The following is a 23,511-nucleotide window of genomic DNA, read 5'->3' as shown; positions in this document are numbered from 1 at the left end:
GGTGAGGGCCTCAGACTTAGGCCACTTCCACCTCCCTGTGCAGGTTAGCTGAGACCAGGGCTTGGAATGGGGCTGTTTCTGAGTCCTACCCTCCTGCCCTGGGCAGCAGAGGGAGAAAAAGCACCTGGCAGCGCTGTGCCAGGGGAAGAGGCAGGGCAGGGCCCTCACCTGGGCACGGTTCTCGGTGACGAAGAAGAGCTCCGTGAGGGCGCGGTGCAGGGGGAGGAGGATGCCCGGCTGTGTCACGTCCTCAAACAGGCTGTACTCCATGTGGGTGAAGAGCTGCCACAGGGGCTTTAACAGCGAAAGGTCACAGAGGTCGCTGTGGGAGGAGGTGGCGTAGGTTTACTGAGCACCACGTCAGACAGATGGTAGGTGACAGGAAGTACAACTCTGACTCTCACTTTCCCCACATCTAGTAAAATCATTACAGGATAGTCCCACTCCCCCTCACCCTAAAAAAGAGCCAAAAATATTCACCAGCAAATAAGGAAAGGGGCAGAACCTAAACTTCAAAACAAGACACCACGGAAACAGGAGATCCTGAAGCACATTCATGTAAATCCACTGCACACCTTTAAAAACAGCTGTTACAGAGAACTTCCAATGACTGAAAAAAATCTCAAGTGAAATGTTAGGTGAAGCCCCTGGCCGGTATGGCTCTGGGTTAGAGTGTCATCCCAATACACCAAAGTTGTGGGTTCGATTTCTGGTCAGGGCACATACAAAAACCAATCAATAAATGCATCAATTAGTGGAACAATAAATTGATGTTTCTCTCCCTCTCTTTCTCTCTAAAATAAAAACAAAAATAAATAAAACCTTCCCTCTGAGATGAGGAATAAGACAATTATATCTTCAATCCCCACTTCTATTCAACATTCTATTGCAAGTCCTGGCTAGTGCAAAAAGGCAAAGAGTTTCTACAGATTAAGAGGAAGAAATAAAACTCATTATTTATAAATAACATGGCCGTGTGCTGAATAACCTATATATACACTCAAAGAATTAACAAATAGAACAAGGTCACTGCACAAAGGCAATACATGAAAATAAATTATATAGCAGCAAAAACAATTATAAATAAAAAATTTTAAATAACAATTACAATACAATCAAAAACATGAAATGCCTAGGAATAAATCTAATAAAATGTTGTACAAGTCCTCTACATAGGAAATTATAAAACATTACTAAGACTAAATAATAAGGATTAGAGAATTCAATGGTATGAAAATCTTAATTCTCTCAAACTTATCTAAATTATCAATCAAAATTCCATCAGATGAGAAGGGTATGTGTGCATGCATGTGTGTTGTCTATAAAAATAAAATAATCAGGCCCTAGTTGGTTTGGCCCAGTGGGTAGAGCATCGGCCTGTGGACTGAAGGGTCCCGGGTTCAATTCTGGTCAAGGGTACATGCCCGGGTTGCAGGCCTGATCCCTGGTAGGGAGTGTGTAGGAGGCAGCCAATGAATGGTTCTCTCTCATCAGTGATGTTTCTATTTCTCCCTCTCCCTTCTTCTCTGAAATCAATAAAAATATATTAAAAAATAAATAAAGAAAATAATCAGGATCAAGACAAGGATGCCCACTCTCACCAGTTCTATTCAACACAATACTGGAAGTCATAGCCTAAGCCAGTGGTCGGCAAACCATGGCTCGCAAGCCATATGCGGCTCTTTGGCTCCTTGAGTGTGGCTCGGCATTAGAACCACTTCTTCAAAATAGACTTGCCCAGGCAGAAAACCGACTTCTGCGCATGGGCCACAAAGTTTCAATCGCACTGTAGTGTGCGCCCATACGTGGTATTTTGTGGAAGAGCCACACTCAAGGGGCCAAAGAGCCGCATGTGGCTCGCAAGCCGCGGTTTGCTGACCACTGGCCTAAGCAATTAGGCAAGAAAAAGCCAAAGCAATTAGGTAAGAAAAAGATATGAAGGTATCAGAATTGGAAAGGAAAAAGTAAAACTGTCTCTATTTGCAGATAACATGATATGATATATAGAAAACCCTAAAGACTCTGCCAAAAAACTGTTAGAACTAATACATTCAGTACAGTTACAGGATACAAAATCAATAGAGAAAAATCAGTTGTGTTTCTATACACTAACAATGAACTATCAGAAAGAGAAATTAATAAAACAATTCCATTTACAATAGGATAAAAAAGAATAAAATACTTAGGAATTTAAGAAAGGAGGTGAAAGATCTGTACACTGAAAACTATAAAAAATTAGCAAAAGAAAATGCAGACACAAAGAAATGGAAAGATAATGTGTTCATGAATTGAAAGAATTAATATTGTTTAAATGTTCATACTATTCAAAGAATTTACAGATTTAATGCAACCCGTATCAAAATTTAATGGAGTTTTTCACAGAAATAGAAAAAATAATTCTAAAATTCAGTGGAACTACAAAAGACCCTGAATAACCACAGCAATCTTAAGAAAGAAGAACAAAGCTAGAAGTATAATACTTCCTGATTTTAAACTATATTACAATGCTATAGTAATGAAAACAGAATGGTATTAGCATAAAAACAGACATATAGAATGGAATGGAAAAGAGAGCCCAGAAATAAACCCATGCACATTGGTCAATTAATTTTCGACAAAGGTGTCAAGAATATGCAATGAAAAAAGGATAGTCTCTTAAATAAATGGTTTGGGGAAAACTAGACATCCACATACAAAAGAATGAAGCTGGATCCCTATCATACACCATATTTTGAAATCAACTCAAAATGGATTGAAGGCTTGACTGTAAGACCTGAAACTGTAAAACTCCTGGAAGGAAGCATAGGGCTAGGTTCCTTGACACTGGTCTTGTCAATGATTTGTGAATTTGACACCAAAAGCAAAAATAAATGAGACTACATCAAATTAAAATGCTTATGCACAGCCCTGGCCTGTGTGGCTCAGTTGGTTGGAGCATCATCCTGTGCACCAGAGGGTTCGATTCCTGGTCAGGGCCCATATCTAGGTTGTGGGTTCAATCCGGGTCAGGGTGCAACCGAATGATCTCTCTCTCAAACATGGATGTATCGCGCTCTCTCCCTAAAATCAATTTAAAACTTAAAAAAAAAAATCTTAAAAAAAAAGCTATGCATAGCAAAAGAAATAATCAACAAACTGAAAAGGCAACCTCGTAAAAGGGAGAAAATATCTACAAACCACATATCTGATAAGAGGTTAATATTAAAAATATATAGCGAACTCATACATCTCAATAACAAAAAACCAAATAACCCAATTTAAAAATGGGCAAAGTATCCTGGTGGCAGCAGTTCTTTGTTGCCAGAATGTCCTCTTTTGAAACACAAATGGCAAACAGGTACATGAAAAGGTGCTCAACATCACTAATCATAAGGGAAATGCAAATCAAACCACAATGAGGTATCACCTTATCTATATATATAAAAGGCTAATATGCTAAGTGTCCAACGGTTTTGGCCCGGGGCCCACAGGCCAGGCCAAGGGACCCCACCAGTGCACAAATCCGGGCACCGGGCCTCTAGTGGCTATTATAAAAAAGAACAAGAGATAACAAATGCCGGCAAGGATGTGGAGAAGAGTGAAGCCTGTACTCTGTGAAGTGAGAGGTGCTAACTGGATGGTCGGAATCCTTTCACAATATATGTATATATCAAATCATCCTGTTCTACATTTAAACATATTACAATCTTATTTTTCAGTTTTGCCTCAATAAACCTGGAAAAAATTAACTAATTCTAAAATTTATATGGACATGCAGGATTAAAAATAGCCAAGACAATTTTAAAGATGAAGGATGTATACTACTAGATATGTAAGTTTGTTATAAAGCTACAGATTTAAGATAGTGTGGTGCTGGCATAATAAAAAAGACCAATGGAACAAAAGAAACCAGACACAGGCCCAAGCACATATGGATGCCTACTCTGTGACAAAGATGGCCCTGGAGTGTGGTGAGGGAAAGGTGGTCCTTATAGTCAAGCAGAGATCCATGTGAGAAAAAACTATCTGCCCCTACACTTCATATCACTCTCTAAAATTCATTCCATGTTGATTGTAGATCTAAATGTGAAAGAAAAAACAATTAAGCTTCGAGAAGATAACATATAGGAAATACCTTCATGACCCCATTGCCAAATAAGGCAAAAATGTCCTAAACAGCATAACAAAAGCACTACCATTATGGAAATGATCAATAAAGTGGAAGACATTAAAATTAGAAACTTCTGCCCACCCGGCGTGGCTCAGTGGTTGAGCATCAACCTATGAACCAGGAGGTCATGGTTCGGCACATGCCCAGGTTGTGGGCTCAATCCCCAGCAGCAGGTATGCAGGAGGCAGCTGATCAATGATCCTCTCTCATCATTGATGTTTCTATCTCTCTCTCCCTCTCCCTTCCTCTCTGAAATCAATAAAAATATATTTTAAAAATATATTAAAAATAAAATTAGAAACTTCTTTTCACCAAAGACACCACTAAATGAGTGAAAGGGCAAGCCACCGAGTGGGAGAAGATATTCGCCATACAAACACCCAGCAAGAGACGCGTCTCCAGAAGGCAGCTTACCTGTGGTTGCAGCACAGCACAATCCTCAGAAGTAGGTGAATGGCTTTTAGTCGCTGATGACCAGTCTGGCGACAGGCCACGCCTACCAGCCATTCCCAAATTTTGGCCAAGGGGAGGTGCGGCACAACTCTTTCTTCTGACAACATTTGCTTCAAAATCTCAAATCCTGGGCAACCCCCACAAAACACAGACATTTTAATAAATATGATGGAACAATTCATCATTTAAATTTTCCCTGAAATTATGCCTTTTGTAAAAGCAACATAGGGACATTTTCATTTCCCCTTTTTTTTTGCAAAAATGCCCTGGAAATTCTAAGAGAACAAACATCTTTTTTAGGTGGCTCTTCTCTCTGGCCACTCAGGTTTACAACGAACCAACTATATAGCATATTCAAGAGTGACACACGTAGGGTTTGTGAGACAAATGTGTGGAAGTCTTAGAGAAAAGCACCTGCTTTGATTTTAATAAAGACCAATGACATAATGGCACTTACACCCACAGAGTGTCCCTGGCAGGGGATGGTCAGGGAAAGGAAAGAGCACACACCTGTCTGGAATCGCCCCAGGTGTCCAGCCGTCACAGTGAACTTGTAGCCCCACTCAGTGTTGCTCATGTCAGAGGTGAAGCGGTAATACAGAGTATCTCCTGTGTCATACAAGAACCAGACAGGTCAGAACACTGCAGTGAGAGGGAATGGCAAGTGAGGGGTTTCTGATGAAATATAATAAACCCCATTTTAAATCCTCCAATAATTTCCCTTCTTAGTATTAAGTTTAAAGACTTAATGTTAAGAGTTGATAAAACCAAGTATTTATATACCTGGAAGCTCAAAATCTTTCCATTTCTGTTGAGACCCACTGAAATTATGTCGATCCTGCTGAAAGTCACTGCTGCTGGACATGGCTAATTCGTCACAGCCTTCCTCTGTATTGCACTGAGAATCGAATTTGATTGAGAGGTAGATTGCACCAGGAATGTGAACTTTATCCTAAGGAGGGGAAATGAGAACACTTGTCGTTACTGGTCAGTTACTGAGGGCTTACCTCAGGCCAAGTCCTTCCTGACACTGGGAATGTAGGAAAGAGTAAGTCAGAGCCCTGCTTCCAGGAGCTCCCAGGCTAGCTGGGACGGAAGCACCCACAAGGCTGCAAGCACAGCAGGCACGACACCTGTGCAGACCGGGCACGGCAGGCAGCGTTCACCTGGAGAAGGCGGGGAGGGCAGAAAAGAGTCCCAGTGAAGGGATGTTCGGGTTGTTGCCAAGAATGAAGAGAAGAGGAGGGGCCTGCCAGGAAGGAACGAATGGCAGGAGACAAGGTGAGAGGGGGATGTGACTGTATGGGGGTACATTTCAGGCAAATACTAGTAGCTCTGGAAAGTCTGGCAGGTTCAGGGAACAGCAAGGAGTTTGCTGTGACTCGGGTAAAGGGTGAACTTTGTGAGGACATCTGCTTGGGAGGTAAGGACGGAGGACGGGGTGACATGTGAGCCTGGAGAGGCCGGCAGGAACAGAAGGGAAAGCCTGGTGTGCTAAAATAAGGCGTTCAGGCTTTGGACGGCAGGGGGAGCCCTGGAAAGGTTGTAAGCAGGAGAAAGGCTTAGGTTTGTGTTGTGCAAGGATCACTCTGAGAGCTGGTGTGACCAAGGCCAGGTGAGGCAAGGCCAGCAGTGAGAAGTAAGGAAGCCAGAGAAGGGGAGAGTTGGGGTAATGAAGATAGGCAATCCCCTTTGAAGTAGGACTTGGTAGCTCACCAGATGTGCCTACACGGAGCTGGGGGAGTGGGGCTGGACCCAAGAACACAGGAAGAGAAGAGGCTTAGAAGGAAGAGAGTGAGGCGGTTTACACTTCTGCAAAATGAAATCTTAGCTGAGCAATACCCAAGTTTTGCATGAGTTTCTCTCTCATCCATCACTGGAGCTATAGTGTGCTGGCCCCTCAGAAGCTTATGTCTTGCAGCTCCAACGTTTTGAAAAGAACTAAAGCAATGTAGGGGCATTTTTAAGTCAGTGAGACTAACAGGACTTCCCACATGTGCCTCATCCAAACTCCTACCTCCCCGTCTAGGTATGAAGTTAAGAGTGGAACCAATGAGGCTTTTCAGTTCTGTGTCATTACACAAAGGGGTGGGAGTCTCCAAGGTGTGGCCAGGTCATCAGGAGACAGGCAGAGTGAGGGTTGAACTCAGACTTACTGCTGGAAGACACCAAGAATTCACTCCAAGGAGCTTGCTGCGGGGAAAATAAACTCTCCCCAGGGCCAGATGGCCCATCGTTTTCTATAAAAACAAGGTCAGGAGAAGGGAAGACTTGGTTGTGCAGAATCTCTGACTGCAGCTGAGACTAAGGAAGCACTTTCTTGGCCGGGGCTGTCGGGAGAGGAAAGAGCTGCTGTGGGAGTTGATGAGATTCTTGCTACTCAGCAACCCTGCGGGTCCTGCCAGCTGCATGCCCTGAGGCTGGGCGAGCCTGGCTAACCCTGGATCTTACCTCAAAGTTGGTGTTGTTGTTATATGGGTGTTTCGACTCTCTCACTTGCACTTCCATTCCTGGCTCCTCCATGAACTGGCAGGCAGCCAGGGCCATGGTCCCCAGCATGTTCTCTCGGCAGCCTTGGAGCACCTTCTGCAGGATCTGGCAGGACACAAGGCAGGGAACGTCAAGGCCTACCAGTGGCAGGGCCATGGCGCTGCTCCATCAGGAAGAAGGGAGGGTCTATGTCAACCCAACGCCCATCCGAAGGGGCTGGCATCATCCTGGACCCTGGCCCCAGCCCCTCAAGCCACCCCAGCGGCCCCCTCTCCCTGAAGGAGCTCTTGCTGAAAATCAGGACACTGCAGTGCCTTCAGAGCAATACTACTTGAAGGGAGTCTGAAAGAACCAAAGAACCCACCAGAGATGGCCCTGGCCCCTGAACAGTCCCGAGCCCAGCAGAGGGATGGACATGCAGACAATTACAGCACAACGGGATAAACGACCAGAGTGAGGTGCAGAATTAGCAGCTCCGTGGGGTAGGAACAGGGGAAGGGCATGTTCAAGACAGTGACTATCAGAAGCAAAACGCCCCCTTTTATCACTTCCAAATGAGAAATGTGGCTACAGCAAACATGCCAGTAACTCCAAGGCTCTGAGGGAAAGGATCTAGAGGACTTAGAAATGGTGGCAAATTAGGGATTAGAGGATAAATGCACGTCCTAAGGAATCTTCACATACAGTGTATGTGTGTGTATGAGGGGGTGAGGGTGGCGAGGGGATAGGATAGGGAGGAAGAGGACGGCAGCAAGTGTGACTAAAGATTTTTGCACTTGGAAACTGGGAAGGTGGTGATAAAACTTTCTAGTTCAGCGGCAGCCAGTACCTGGGCCTCCTGAGTTATAGACCATTTTCTGCTATGTGAACTCTTCATTTCTACCCAACAAGAAGCAGAAGAAATGCTTTTAGACCTGTGAAGGATTGCTAACCCAGCACTCCTTTAAAAAACCAAGTTGAGCCCGGCTGGTGTGGCTCAGTTGGCTGGAGCATTGTCCTATACACCAAAAGGTGGTGGGCTCAATTCCCAGTCAGGGCACACACCCAGGTTGCGGGTTCAATCCCTGGTTGAGGTGTGTGCGGGAGGCAGCCAATCGATGTTTCTCATATCAATGTTTCTCTCTCTCTCTCCCCTTCCCTCTCTCTAAAATAAAAAAATAATGACCAAGTTGAAGATTTTCTTTAAAAATAAAATAATAAATGGCCTCCACCTGTTACAAATGAACTTTAAATTAGAGCACTGGACTTAAGAGGATGCACAGACAGACCCTGGTGAGCCCCTTGTCTGCCACCCAGAAGCTGGAAGCCTTGGAGAAGCCTCCCAGCTTGATTTCCTCACCTCTGGGTCACAATGTAATACAGGTATAATTGCTGGCAGAGGGTCTGGCCTGGGGTAGACATTCTAGAAACAATGGTTGAAAAGACAAGACACAAACCGCCCTGGGAGGCTTCCTGTATGATGGGAACAAGCTACCACACTTGTAATGAACCTTGTGCCCTGGGCTCACTAAGTGAGATGATGCTAGGAATGCGAGAAGAGACAGGCTAGCAAAGAGAGTTAGACTTGAAAGTGTGGGAACAAAAAGGGAAAACTGTAAAGACAAGTTTTATGGGATCATTTCTCCAAACACTCTGAGCACCAAGTCTGTCCTAGGCTATGAGCTCAGCTCTAGGCCAGTAGTTGGGAGAATTCAACAGTGACCCTACCCTGCCTGTGTTGCATTCACACCTGCCGGGGAGTCCTACAGCCACACATGTGAGCTCACTCCAGGAAGGCACTTGCTGGAGGAAGGCTGTTCAAACACTTGGGATCTGGGGTGGGGAGAGGACAGAGGAGGAGTGAGGGGGGTGAGTGCCCAGCTTGGCCTGCTTAATTACCTTCTCCCACCGGTGCTTTTCTTCCAGCTGCATGAACATGTCAAAAATGTAGGTCATATGGGCAGGACCCCTTAGCTCCAGGATGTCCTCGCTCACTGGCACGTGCCCAGGCCACTCAGCAAGCAAGGATGCAAGCACATGGCGGGCATACAGGATTGCTGTGGCCTCATTCACCCGGAAAAGGTAGTCCCGGACTGCCCTCTTGCTCTTGCAGTTCAGTTCCTTGTGCAGGAGGGCGGCGCTCTTAGTACGCCGCTGCTTGGCGTAGCTCTGCTGCAGTTCACTCTCCGTGCTGGAGATCAGCTTCTGGGTCACGGGGTTTGATTCAGCAGTGGCCTTGTCACAGCGAGTGGGCCGGGACTGCAAACCCAAAGACCACATTACTGAGGCCTGCCTTTTCACAAGTAGGGGTGGGGTGGGAGTCAGGGAGAGACAATTTTTTCCAAGTGGAGGCAACATACCAAGCACGGTAAGATAATCATGTCTGTATCCACGGCTTTGGCACTCTGCTCCTCCAGTCTCAGGCTCCTACTGGGCTGCCACTTCTGCGCCAGGGCCCGTATCCTTTCATCCGTGGTGAGCTCATCGCCATCAAACCTGAAGAGAAGGAGCACAAAGTTGGGTACATAAGTTATGGCAAGGCAAGAGTTTACCTTGCAGTGAAACTTGTCAGAAATGTTACTTCACAATTACATGATTTTCCATATTTTGCAAACTAGATTCACAGTGTTCATTTATTCATGCACGCAGATGTGCATGTATTCCTTTTGGCAGAGAATACAAATTGTCCCTCAGGATCCATCTTTCCGTTCTTTTAGGACAAAGTTCCCAGGAGTTTTAGCAAGATACAGAATCATCTAGCTGGAGACATGGTTCCCAGGACCCCTTGCAGTCAGATGGGGTGATGCAACTAGGTTCTTACCAACAGGAGGGCAGTGAGGTGATGTGTGCCACTTCTGAAGCCCACCCTCAGAAACAGCACTAAGAATATGCTCCTTTTCCTACCTTCCCCCTTCCCTCTGGGCTGGAACAGAGAGGTGGTGTGGGTGAGCCAGCTTGGACTACACGGATGAGAACAAAGGAGGGTCGTTTGTGGAGCAGGGCTGCCCACTCACCGCAGACTGCTGCCCACCTCTGGACTGTTCCATGACAGCAAAAACAAATCCTATCTTTCTGGACCTATGATATTTCTGGATGTCTCAGTTACAACAGCTTAGGCTGTTGCAACCCTGCTGCATCTCACAAGAGATTTGAGGTCATTTGGAAGAAATACATATAGAAACACAGAAATATGAAACAAAAATTAAAAGAAATATTAAACTGGAATTGGATATAAATTAGAATAGGAAGTCAAAACTAGAATTTGGGGACAGAGGAGGGGATTAGTTGCAGATAGGCAAAGTTCTACACAAATTTAAGAGCTGGGCCCAGGAACTAGCTCTGAACTTCCTATCCAAGAGAAAGGAATATATTGTTAATTGTACAATAATTCTTAAAAAAAACCATGAGTATAATGTGCAGTGGTGAAAAACAAACACACAAAACAACGCTTTTGATAAGAAGGTCCTGCTCTGCAGTGTGTTCCCTGGGATGACATAAGAGAGAAACCTCAGTGTCTGTCTCCATTCCTGCATCCATATGAGTTTCCTCTAAGAAATGTGAAGTTTTTCCAGAAGAACACACAACACAATTCAAGATGATCTGCAATGAAGCACAGCCAGCTTTCAGATCCCGTTACGAAGCACTAACAACCAGTTCCACACCAGCTCTGGGCCTGTCAGGCGCTTTTCTCCAGATCCTGCTGGCAGGAGGTTAGCTCAGTCCTGCCTCGCGTGTTCTCACATTCACTACACTTCAGCTGCACCCAGACAGCCCTTACCTCTTCTGGACCTCCAGGAAGAATGAATCGGTCCTTTTCATCTGAAGTTCGTATATGGCCCGGAGAATGTGCAGAGGGGCATTTAGGGCATCGTGAGCCATCTGAGGGCCATGGGGAGGAAGTAGGAGAGAGACAATTTAATGTGCTTTAACACATTATTGATCATCTAAACTCAAAAGTGATAAAACAATTATGTTCTAAAGTTATCACAGGTAATAATTTAAGAACACCATATGGGTACTTAAAGCATATAAAGTTATAAGCCCTAAAACATGGATTTGTAAAATCTGCATTATTATTATAAATTCAAAGGAAAATCTAAAACACAGAAACACCAAAAGAAATATTATGTCAACAGAATGCAATGCTAATAGTCAATAACTACCCACCACACTGTATTCATTGCTAGCTCTCTGTCACTCCCTCGCTCTCAAGTTTGATAACTGGCACATAAGTCTAAGTATACTGTACTTGTGATTTTTAAAAAACTATACTTGTTTTTCAGATATCCATCCCATACTGTTTACTCTTCATATAATTAGACCCTTTGAGTTTAAGCCCTCCCCAACTTTCACATCATTCTGAGGAAGAGTGGGTTATCCAGGGAAAGAGAGACAGTATATCTGAGAAACTATGAGGAAGAACTATCATTTGGGAGTTTATGGATGGGGTTGGAAATTACATGCAAAATTGAACATATATATATTTGAATGTGTATTTTATAGGAGAAATGATCTACATACAGCTTTTGGGCCCATGAACCAAAAACGTTAAGAAGTACTGTTGTAAGGGCCTTTCCATTTTTCTGCAATGGTTCTGCACAATACAGACTGAATCTGCAGAAGTGATTCTCAGGATGTGGAGGCTAAAATACAGTCCAAGCCAAAGAGAATCCATCCCTTAAAGTCCCTGTCTCGGTCCACACCATGACCTAAGAACATACCAGGAAACATATTCTGGTGGGCTCATCCAGGCTTTCCAGAGGGTCTAGCTTTTTCTGTTCTGGCTCACTCGGGCTGCTGACAGACCGTTCCACCTCCTCCTCTTGGTCCCCTCGCTCATCTGACTCCAAGTCTCCATGCTCAGCCAAAGTGTTGATCTCCTTTTTTGAGGAGTACAGCATGATGGACAAGATCTACACCGAAAGAAAATCAGGCAGGGCAGCAAAGTTGAGTGTTTGGTAGGTGAGAAGATTACCCAGATCCTTAATCCTCAAAGGGTAGAAAATATTTGACCTAACTTTTTAAAAGATGTCAGGATTCACAAGAAGAATGTATAATTAGAAAAGAAACACAAAAACATGATCAATTATACTTGTAATCAAAGAAATGCTAACTAAAACTATTTATTAACTTTGCCACTGACCGTGTAAATTGATATCATGCTTTTAGAATGCATGTTGGTGAATTGAGATAATCTGATGGCCATTTTTCTAAGTTGCTAGTTTTCATAATACCATTTTTAATGGTTGCATATGGTATGTGAAGGTAGATTGTTATTTACATAAAGAGCTATAGAAATGTTTAGTTTCTGACCAGTAACTCATCTTTGAGGAATAATGTAAAATATGAAAAGTTATATTCATGATATAGTCAAGGAAGCATTAATGGCAAAAAAACTGAAATCTACATTCACATATCAAATGCAGCCATTAAAAATCATGATTATGAAAACTAGCAACTTAGAAAAATGGCCATGATATGATCTCAATTTATTTGTATACCATGCTCATTTTGCAATCTAAATCTATCTATCTATCATCTATCTATCTATCTATCTATCATCTATCTATCATAGATACAGAGGAAAAAAACAGGTAGCTGTGTTTGGGGTATAATTTAGAGTTTTCCTTTTTCTATTTTTCAAATTTTCTGCAATGTGGTTCTATTGTTTGAATAATAAAAAAATTTAACTTAAAGTATTTCCTAAGAACAAGAGCTCACATGCTCTCCAGGTTATCCAATAATATGTTCCAGCACAGTGGCAACTACAAGCTGTTTCTTCAAGTTCAGGCCTCTGTGGGCTGAGCAAGGGCACTGACCACCTCACACATAGCAGCAGCCTTTCCTGGACCTGAAGCTGACACTTGGTACAGAAACTCCACAGGGAACTATAAAAATTCTATTAAGAACAACCTAAAGCCTCTGGGGAATAGTAATAAAATGAGAATATCAACTAACATCCTATAAAAAATAAACAAAAGTGAGGACAAATTTAGAAACTCATCTTAGCTCGAAGGTACTTTAAAGGGAAATAATAATTAAGGGAACACTTTATTATCATGATATGTTTCCATACAAAATACTTCTCTTCCAATGTTCTTTAAACAAACATCAAATTCATTTTCCCTGACAGGGGAGGACAGGTGTCATATCCCTATTTAAAAAGGGAAGACAAATACAAGACACAGTTTTAACAACCGCAGAGTGAGAGTGCACTGGGAAGAACCAGCTATAACTGATGACTCTAACTCCCAGGCCAGGAAATCTGCACCAGTTGGCAGTAGGAGGAGCCACCCTCATCCCTTACTTCCAGGTCCCGGAGGAGCCACGTTTTACTGAAACCAGTCCCTTTGCTGCACTTTTTCACCAGTAGCTTCAGCAAATCAGTCTGAAGGAAGGTAGCATGGGTCTCTTCAAAACCATGAGCCTGCCAAACAGAAAAAGAATGATTTGCAACTGCCTCCGAATGAAGAAGTAAGGATCACTAGGGAGAAGCAAGCCTTCAGAACCCAGTCTCAGCTAGTGGCCCAAGGTCATTCTTAAGTGAAGAATCAGCAGGAAGAATGAACTCTGAACCTTAGCCGTAACCTCTGTCTGTTCATTCACTCTCCAAGTCATTCATTCAACAAATATTCTGAAGCCTAATACATCCTGTGTGCTAAGTCCTGTGCTAACAACAGAAGTTTTTTGTCCCTCTCCTGCTTGCTACCTTCCAAAAGCTTCCCATTGCTCTTTAAACTAAAGGGTTGTCAAGGACCTATAGGATCCCTGCCTGCTTCTGTGGTCTCATCTGCGTCTTCTATACTATCCTGAATCCCTGGAGGTGTTCTGCTTCCTGACAACCATGCCTGTTCCTGGAGTTTGCTACTCTCCCAGCATGTAACACCCTACCCAGATTCTTATCGATCACCTCAAATTTCATCTTCTCAGAAAGGCTTTTTCTGACTCATGATAGTTTTCCTTGCAGGCTCTTTGTTGTCTCTCTTGCAGTTTAGACTGTAAGCTCCATGAGATCAGGGACCTTCTTTCTAGTTCAAAACTACATACTCAGTTCTATCTGGCATTGAATGAAGGATTCACAGACAGAAATGGTCTCTGCCCTCAGGGAGTTTATTATGTTCTCTCACCTACTATAATGCAAACAACTGAAACCACACCAGATTGTGATAAATGTCACGATATCAACAAGCAGTGGATGCACAGTGTCAATCCTAAAACTACAAATTCTCAGGGCTGGGCCAGAGCGGAAACGCTCTCTGATCCAGTCTCCCTGTGGTGCTTGAGTCTTTCCATGGTTTCCTCGCCAGTGCTGCCAAAGTCAAGGAACAAACTTTTTAAATGAAATCCTTGTTTTATGGCTAATTCTGTTGGGAAGATCATCCTAAAGTGACCCCTTCCTCCCCATCCATGCCCCTCAGAAAGCAGAAGAACTATGATCCCCTTAAGTCAAGGCTTCTCATCTCCACACCAACTACTGCCCAGCTCTTTAACTTGTCTGCCTCCTCCCACCCCAACTGACAAACTTATTGCTCAAAGATCCCATGGGATGCTTGCCCCTTTATTCTTCCCTTCTTATCCTATGGCTCAGAGGAAAGTGAAAAAACATTCAGTCCATTTTCCTTCTCATCTTCCAAGGTTCTGTGCCCATTAGGTGGTGGTCCCATAAAATAGTACTGAAAAACTACAGAAAACCAACTATCAGGAAACCTCTGTTTCTGCTTTAAAGCTATCCTTGTGCAAGGCCCCAACCATCTCTAAAAGTAATCGAAATCCTATAGTTAAGCCTCCATTGAAACCAGATGGCATTTCTTCCTAGTTAATGCCCTGCAGATGTTAAATCACAGCCAAATTCAGTAGCAAATGGAAGAAGCTCACCATTACCTTTAGTGTTTTATATAATCCTTTGAGGGCCAGGGACAGGACCCAAGTTGCTTCCACTGCCTCAGGACAATGGCTGTCCATGCTGGTTTGCAGAAGGTGACTGGCGATAAAGGCAAAGTGCTGGGAATATTGGCTCAACTGGGCCTGAGAGTCACTGCATTCCTGTCCTCCTCCTTTCTGAACCAACTGGTAGTCCTTCACTGAAGGGTGATGTCAGGCAGGAAGAGAAGGCATCAAAAGTACAGTTAATGCCTCCTGCAGCTAAGTTTCTTCCCCAGTAATGTGCCTTATGGAAGCAAGAAATGCAAGCCCCCAAAATCTCCCGGTTTCCAACTTAGCTGTTATATTTAAGGCCAGCTTGCAGGGGAGCACAAAAATGGTACTGGGCCACCTATTCACCAAGGAACTGAAAGAGGAAATTAATGTTCCTATTACTGTGCACAAACAAGTTTCCTCCAAAAGACGACAAAGGTTGTTAAACGTTGTTCTTAAATATAGTACACAAGAGACTTCCACTTCCAAGCAAGACTAAGGGGTCGGATTTATTCTTCTACCTTCAATAACCAGAACACTGAAAATATATGAAACAATGGTTTGCAGACATTGGACAACAGGTATTACAAGACTATGATCCCTGAGAGAAAGGACAAAAACCAGGTAAGCCCTCCAATAGCTCTGGCTATCCTATATAATAAAAGCCTAATATGCAAATTGGCCCCCCTTGGGCGGTTGTTCAACCAAAAGGGATCCCCTCAGCTGTGATCTCTCCCTTTGGAGGAAAAGGAGAGCAGAAGACCCCAGCAGCTTTCACCACCAAGGACCCAAGCAGCCCTCGTGGCTATCAGGGACACCCAAAGCTTTTGTCACTAAGAACTCCCTCAGTCTTTGTCTATGTTAACCTCAGCTGATGGAGCTGCCCACAATCCATGTCACTGAGCCCAATGCTGCAACCCCAACCACAGCAGCCCTGGCCCAGTGCATGAACATCTATACCCTTGATGACTAGATATGAATAAAATGGGCATTGATGGGGTTCAAGCAAAGATTTTAACATAGTACTACACAAGGTGGTGCAGGCCAAAAGGACCCCAAACAAGAGCCCCAAACAAGTCTGCTTTATTTATCCTGGTTTGGAGACATTTTGAAAACCAAGATTCAAAGATTATAATGAGAAATCTGACCTGCAATTGTGCTTCAAGCAATGGTTTGGGAGAGGAATCAAGATGAAGGCTGACAAAAGGACCAGGGTCCCTTGACTCAACCCCTAACTGGGGACCCAAAGTCTTTGCACTAGAGTGGATAAAATGGTCAGAATGTGAAGAAGAGAAGTTTCTGGACTCCTTGACAAACTGTGGTACCAAAATCCACTGATGAAGCCCTGGCCATGGACTACAATTAGATTGAGAGAACATAAAGGTTTTACCAAAGAAAGGGTTGATAGGATTATGAACATTGAAATGTTTAAACAGGAGTATGCAAATAATTTGTGTCTTCTTTACCTGAATGTTTTATGAGAATGGATATTCTGTCTGGCCAGGAAACACTTACCCTACCAAGTGCTATAAAACCAAAACTGTTAATAAAGTCAGAATGGAAGTGTGCACGCGCGCGCGCGCGCGGCACACTATGCAGAATAACAGAAAATGACAGCAAATTTTGTGGCAGAAACTATGCAAACCAAAAGAAAATGGATCAATATCTTTAAAATATTCAAATAAAACCTCTCAGCAAGCATGTTTTGCTCAATAAAATTATCTCTCAAATATAAAGTCAAAATAAATATTTCTTCGATTTGGTAGGACAAACCCAAACAAAGATTTTGTAGCAGCAGACTTTCACTACAAGAAATGTTAAGGGAAGTTTACCAGGCCAAAGAAAAAAAATACCAGATGGAAATTTGAACCTACACAAAGGAATGAAGAGCACCAGGAATGGTAAACATGTGGCTAAACATGAAAAACATTGTTTTCTCATTTTTAAATCTCTTTTAAAATGTCTGACTTTTTAAAACAAAAATAATGTATTGGTAGGTTTATGTCATGTAGAAGTAAAATTTGTGACAACAGTAGCACAAAGGATGGGGGATAAAAATATAAAATCTACGTGTCTTCACTATACGTGAAGTGGTATAATATTATTTGAAGGCAGACTATGACGAGTTAATGGTGAACATTATACACTGTACTTCAACCACTAAAAAATTATTTGAAGGTAAACTACTGTAAATCCTAGAGCAATCACTAAAATAAATAAAAATAAATAAATAAATATCGTTTACAAACCAATAGTAGGGATGAAATGAAATAAATAAAAAAACTCAATCCAAAAGGCAGAAGATGAGAAAAAAAAAGGCACAAAGAACAGATGAGACAAATAATTTTAAAAAGCAAAAAGAGAACAGAGTTAAACTCAACTATCTTGATAACTGCTTTAAATGTAAACGGTCTAAACATCTCAATTAAAAGGCAAGGATTGTCAGATTGGATTAAAAACGAAGACTATACTATGTGCTATCTATAAGAAATCCATTTTAAATGTAGGCAAAGGTAGATTAAAGTAAAAGGATGGAAAAAGATATGCCATGCAAATGTTTGTAATAAAAAAAAGCTAGAGAGGCCACATAAATATTAAAGTAGATAGCCAGAACAAGGAATATTATCAGAGATAAAAAGGGACATTCCATAATGAATTAAGAAATAGACATACACATAAATACAGTTGGAAACTTCAACACATTCCTATCTCAGTAATTGTAAGGATAGAAAATCACTAAGAACATAGAAGACTTGAATAACACTATCAATTGACTTGACCTAAATACTGTCAAAAGGACACTCCACTAACAACACAAGTACATACATTTTCTTCAAGTGCACATGGAACCTTGTTTCAATTTGACCATAAAACATATGCAGAGATTACACAACTTTCCTCCACTTTTAGAAGAAATAATTATGATTAGGACCTGTTTTCCTTTTCCGGGTTTTGACGTCAACGATCACAGCCCTGTTTTTCTCAGTAAAGTGCTTCAAGATGATCACATTATGTGGCTCATTGGCATTATCCATATAAACACAGCGGGTCCCCACACAGAGAACCTAGTACATGAAAGAGAGAGACAGAAAAAGCAAATCAATAGCACAAAGAAACAGGAAAAAGTACTTAATTAAACACAAGTCGAGTCCCTTTTGCTGTGTCCTGACTTCAAGAAGCACTCAAGGATGGGGTTCTTCTCATCTCCAAGTCCAGAGCCTGACACAGGCCTGGCAAAGAATTGGTTTAAATGCTTGCTGGATGAAGAAGCCATGGTTTCACAGTCCTCTTTGTCCCAACCAGTTGAGAGATATGAAGATTAGAAATGAGATCAAAATGAATGCCAAAGTGAAAAACAATTGTACTTTGAAGTGCTTTGTAATTTACTATATTATAGTTACTATTATTCAAAGCCAACTACTGGCTAGCAAAATGAATCAAATGACTAAACTGTTGAAAATGCAAGTTAAAAAAATCATCTCATAATCTTAAAAATATATCAATATTATATAAAGGTGATTATACAAGAGGGGGAAAATTCCAAAGATATATGCTATAGAGACTTTGATGTGTGTGCTGAAGGTAGAAAGAGGTGGCCAGGCCTTCAGAGGGATATACCTGGGGAAAGCCGACCAGCACTAGCAGGCTGAAGATGTTGGTGTGCTTCAGCTGGAAAGGCAACTGCTTGATGCAGTGGTCTGTGAAGGTGGCAATGACGTCGCGCCACAATGGGGCACTGTTGAGTGACCGCAGGATCTCTGCCATGGAGCACGCCCAGTCCAAACCCACCCGGCTGGAAGGCAAGAGCTCCATTAGTGCACAAGCTCCAAATTAAACTCAGCAAAGTTTGCTACACTCCAAGGAGATCCAGAAGCATACCAAAGAATCACTCATTAGTGTTTTTTTAATATATTTTTATTGATTTCAGAGAGGAAGAGGGAGTGAGAGATAGAAACATCAATGATGAGAGAGAATCATTGATTAGCTGCCTCCTGCACGCTCCCCACTGGGGATCAAGCCCGCAACCTGGGCATGTGCCCTTGACCGGAATTGAACCTGGGACCCTTTAGTCCGCAGGTCGATGCTCTATCCACTGAGCCAAACCGGCTAGGGTCCATTAGTTTAAAAACTACCAGAATAATGCTTTTCATATAATGGTAAGTGGAAGGTGGGGGGGATCAAGATCTGTTACTTACATATTGTCTACAGCTATGTTTTTTTAAATCTCTATAAAAACTTATACACATTTGTGTGCTTGTGCATAGTCATGATAGAAAAAAAGCTTGAAATATATGTATATATATTTTGTTGTTTATTTTTACTTCTTTTTGTTGTTGGAAAGAAGTATATATATATTTTTTAAATCTACTTTTATTTTTTTATATGTCTTTATTGATTTGAGAGAGGAAAGAAGAGGGGTAGTGAGATAGAAATATCAATGAGAGAGAAAGCTTGATCGATGCCTCCTGCACGCCCCCTATCAGGGATCAAGTCAGCAACTCGGGCATGTGCCCTGATGGAATTGACTGGTGACCTCTTGGTTCATGGGTCGACACTCAACCACCGAGCCACACTGGCCAGCATGGCTCAGTAGTTAAGCGCGGACCTATGAACTAGGTTTGATTCCCAATCAGGGCACATGCCTGGGTTGCAGGCTCAATCCCGAGTGGGGCATGCAGGGGCAGCAGATCAATGATCCTTTCTCATCATTGATGTTTCTATCTCTCTCTCCCTCTCCTTTCCTCTCTGAAATCAATAAAAATATATGAAAACAAAACAAAACAAAAAAACCAGCATCCTTAATATGGTGTGAGCCAGGATGATTTTTAGTCTTCATTTCTGCTTTACAAATTTGGTATTGTGATTATTACGGTTATAATGAAAACGGATCTATTTTCTTCAGCCCTAAAGCCTACACTTACTGCTCTCAGGAAAAACAAACCAACCAGAGAGTTGAATCAGCAGACAGTGCCCAGACTGAACAGCTGTTTTAATGTGGGTTTTGAGCACAGTTTAATGTCTGATGACAACATTGCTAATAAAAGTAATTCTGTTCCCACAAAAGATTCCTGGACAACAGCACTGAAGCACACTGATATTAATCAACAGCCAGACCATTGACTTAAAGAAATGAACACCAAGATAGAGCAGAGTGGGGGTGGCTACCTGTCCAGACACACAGCTCCCAGGCTAAAGAGTAGGTGGGTGGTCTTCCAGCCATCTGGCATAATGGAATTGTCCCCTGCAGCAAATAGGTTGTGTTTGGCTGAGAGGACCTTGATCACTGCGGCATCTACCTCTGACGGCAAAAGGCGGATTATTAACTGGCCAAGAAGACCCAACGTGAGATGGTAGGTTTCATTCAGGTGGCCTGCGTTTGAGATGACAACCTGAAACATGAGTGGGAGGACGTGCTCCAGGTCTATCAGGGGGACTGTGGGATCCTGCTAAGAGAGGGAGAAAAATCTCTTCAATACAAAATCCACATACAATCACCAACTAAAGACTCTATTCCCTTCATGTTTTATTTACAACTGTCCTCGTGCCAAAGGAATTATGCAATATCTTTCATAAATGGCTTATGTACAATCAATTATAAAATACATTCTCAGGTATCATCTTACAATCCTACTTCTAATTTATAACCCTACCCTCAGGAACACACAGATGACTGCTATTAAGAGTTGGTTTTAGTATATGGCTTACAAAACACTTTTATTCTATGTATAACACCACTGCTCTTTTAAAAAGAAAATGCCATTTGTCTCTTACCGACTTTAAGGGAGGTAACATGGCTGCTAATAACCCCAAAATCCTCTTCTGGGAACACTCAGCAAACACCTGCTCAGGGCTTGGAGTAACTGCCTTTTCCTCGACGGGCTTCTGAGATGATGCTCCTGAATTTTCAGCATCTGAGTTGTAAAATACCAAACTTTCAGATTTTGTCAGCTTCTATGTATGTACAAAGAGGCAAGTAAACCCCTGCATTGTGCCTGTGCTGCTACAGAACGAAGCTGGGACTTTATTGATTGATTGATTGATTGATTGATTTCCCTCAGAGGATATTGTTTTCCATTGCCTTTTTTTTTTTCCCCAGAGAAGAAGGGAGAGGGAGAGAGAGACAGAAACATCAATGATGAGAGAGAACCACTGACCAGCTGCCTCCTGCACACTCCCCACTGGGGTCCAAGCCTACAACCCGGGCATGTGCCCTTGACCGGAATCGAACCTAGGACCCTTCAGTCCACAGGCTGACGCTTTATCCACTGAGCCAAACCAGCCAGGGCTCCATTGCTTTTCAGAGAGAGTGGGAGGGAGGGATGGGGAGAGTGAGAGAAAAACATCGATGTGGTGAAAGAGATGCCCTGACTGGGGGTGGAGAGCGAATCCGCACACGCCCTGACTGGGGGCAGAGAGCTAACCAGCAACCCAAGTACATGCCCTTTACCAGGAATCAAACCCACAACCCTTTAGTGCATAGGCCAACACTCTAACCACTGAGAACACTGGCCAGGGCCAAAGCTGGGACTTTAAAAACTTATTTCTGAACACGTATGTTTTGGTCAAGGAGGCCTACCCTAATCGCCATATTACATGTAGAGCCCACCCACTCTTCTCTCTCCCATCCTTTCTGTAACCCACATTCCCCTGGCCCTGCTCTTTTGTGCTCACGGTGTTTAACTGCCTTTTAACATATCATGCCATTGGAATAAAAAGAGAGAAACATCAATGAAGAGAGAGAATCACTGATCAGCTATCCCCTGCATGCCCCACACTGGGGATCAAGCCCACAACCCAGACATATGCCCTGACCAGCAATTGAACCATGACCTCCTGGTTCATAGGTCAACGTTCAACCACCTGGTCAGCAGAGGTGTTACCCCTCTCTGCTGACCAGAATCCCATTCCACCTCAAATTACAGTCACCTGCACCTTTGCCTTAAACCCTCCCAGACTAAGCTCCACAAGGGCAGGAGCTATGTGTCTGTCTGGCTTGGTCTCTGTTTCATCCCCAGGGTCTAGCACAGTAATTGGCACATAGAAGGCACTCAGTAAATTAGGGAATAAACAAGGTAGGAAAGCAAGCAAAGTGAAGGAAAGATGACTTATATTTTAATTTGTTGTTCTTGTTAATCCTCACCTGAGGATATTTTTCAATTGATTTTTAGAGAGAGTGGAAGGGAGGGGAAGAGACAGAGAGAGAAACATCGATGTGAGAGAGACACATTGATTGGCTGCCTACTGCACATGCCCCAATCAGGGCTGGGATTAACCCTGTAACCAAGGCACATGTCCTTGACCGGAATTGAACCTGGGATCTTTCAGTACACAGACCGATGCTCTGAGCCAAACTGGCTAGGGCGGAAAGATGACTTTTGAAGTATTATCAGTATCATCTGATACAGAACTAAGAAACCATGCACCTTGGTTTGTTGGCCAATTTTAACTTGTGCAACCAATAGCTCAGGGATGAGTATGTGTGTATTTTAAGATGAGAGAGCTCAAGAGAATGGTCAAACAGTCTTTACCTGAAAGTCCTGTAGGTGTGGTAGCATCAGCAGGAGAGCCTGAAATTTGAGTCTGGCATGACCCACTTTCTTCTGCCTTATTTCTCTGCTTGTGATCCAAAGGTATGCCTTCCTTATGAACACCACTCTCTCCCTAAAATCAAAATGGTGAGTGTAAAAGAATTAAGGTTTCTTACTACAAAAGTTTACTCGTTAATATTACAACACAACTTTTAAAATCATTAATCAGCCCTGGCCAGGTGGCTCAGTTGGTTGGAGCATCATCCTGTACACCAAAAGATTATGGGTTTGATTCCCAGCCAGGGCACATACCTAGGATTTGGGTTTGATGCCTGGTTGTGGCGCTAATAGGAGGCACCCAATTGCTATTTCTCTCTCACATCTATATTTTCTCTTTCAAAACATATCCTGGGGTGAGGATTTTTAAAAAATGTTTAAATCGCCGAAACCGGTTTGGCTCAGTGGATAGAGCGTCGGCCTTCAGACTCAAGGGTCCCAGGTTCGATTCTGGTCAAGGGCATGTACCTTGGTTGCGGGCACATCCCCAGTAGGGGGTGTGCAAGAGGCAGCTGATCGATGTTTCTCTCTCATCGATGTTTCTAACTCTCTATCCCTCTCTCTTCCTCTCTGTAAAAAAATCAATAAAAAAAAAATATATATATTTTTTTTAAAAAATGTTTAAATCATTAACCAATCAGCCTTCACACACTAAAATACTTCTGAATTCCATTAGAAGATGTCCTTCATTTCTAATGATAAGTCTGTATCTAAGACAGTAACCACTGTATCACAGCCAACAAACATCTTCGCAACGCCCCTCAGTCAGAGCCTGTAATCACATAGCAGTGGCTCCATTAAAACCTTTAATACACCCTATTTGGCTTTCAGAAGCCAAGTATGGAAAGTTCTCTTGGGAAAAAGAAAAAAACAAAGGTGTAAATTTCCTTCTAGCAACTTCTGAGAATTCCATTTTGGCAAGTAGACTTGGTAAGGGGC

General features: G+C 42.7%; 1 protein-coding gene across 2 annotated transcripts in view; it reads right to left on the bottom strand.

The window, feature by feature from the left end:
• Positions 1 to 23,511, bottom strand: part of ZZEF1 (zinc finger ZZ-type and EF-hand domain containing 1) — a 107,012-nt gene that overhangs the window by 4,857 nt on the left and 78,644 nt on the right. The window contains exons 38-53 of one of the 2 annotated variants that reach the window (XM_054709812.1): positions 22,516 to 22,648; positions 20,759 to 20,898; positions 20,153 to 20,433; positions 18,605 to 18,779; positions 17,919 to 18,051; positions 14,954 to 15,153; positions 13,380 to 13,499; positions 11,794 to 11,985; positions 10,851 to 10,951; positions 9,433 to 9,568; positions 8,972 to 9,331; positions 7,055 to 7,198; positions 5,387 to 5,555; positions 5,114 to 5,212; positions 4,565 to 4,730; positions 169 to 322 (exon numbers count right to left, since the gene is read on the bottom strand). In XM_054709812.1, the coding sequence (XP_054565787.1) occupies positions 169 to 322; positions 4,565 to 4,730; positions 5,114 to 5,212; positions 5,387 to 5,555; positions 7,055 to 7,198; positions 8,972 to 9,331; positions 9,433 to 9,568; positions 10,851 to 10,951; positions 11,794 to 11,985; positions 13,380 to 13,499; positions 14,954 to 15,153; positions 17,919 to 18,051; positions 18,605 to 18,779; positions 20,153 to 20,433; positions 20,759 to 20,898; positions 22,516 to 22,648 (2,703 nt within the window). The remainder of the gene's footprint in view (positions 1 to 168; positions 323 to 4,564; positions 4,731 to 5,113; positions 5,213 to 5,386; positions 5,556 to 7,054; positions 7,199 to 8,971; positions 9,332 to 9,432; positions 9,569 to 10,850; positions 10,952 to 11,793; positions 11,986 to 13,379; positions 13,500 to 14,953; positions 15,154 to 17,918; positions 18,052 to 18,604; positions 18,780 to 20,152; positions 20,434 to 20,758; positions 20,899 to 22,515; positions 22,649 to 23,511) is intronic. The other variant, XM_054709814.1, reaches the window with a different exon arrangement.

The sequence above is a fragment of the Eptesicus fuscus genome, chromosome 20, assembly GCF_027574615.1.
Source record: "Eptesicus fuscus isolate TK198812 chromosome 20, DD_ASM_mEF_20220401, whole genome shotgun sequence".
In the NCBI taxonomy this organism is placed as follows: Eukaryota; Metazoa; Chordata; class Mammalia; order Chiroptera; family Vespertilionidae; genus Eptesicus; species Eptesicus fuscus.
This window is presented reverse-complemented; position numbering and strand designations above follow the sequence as displayed.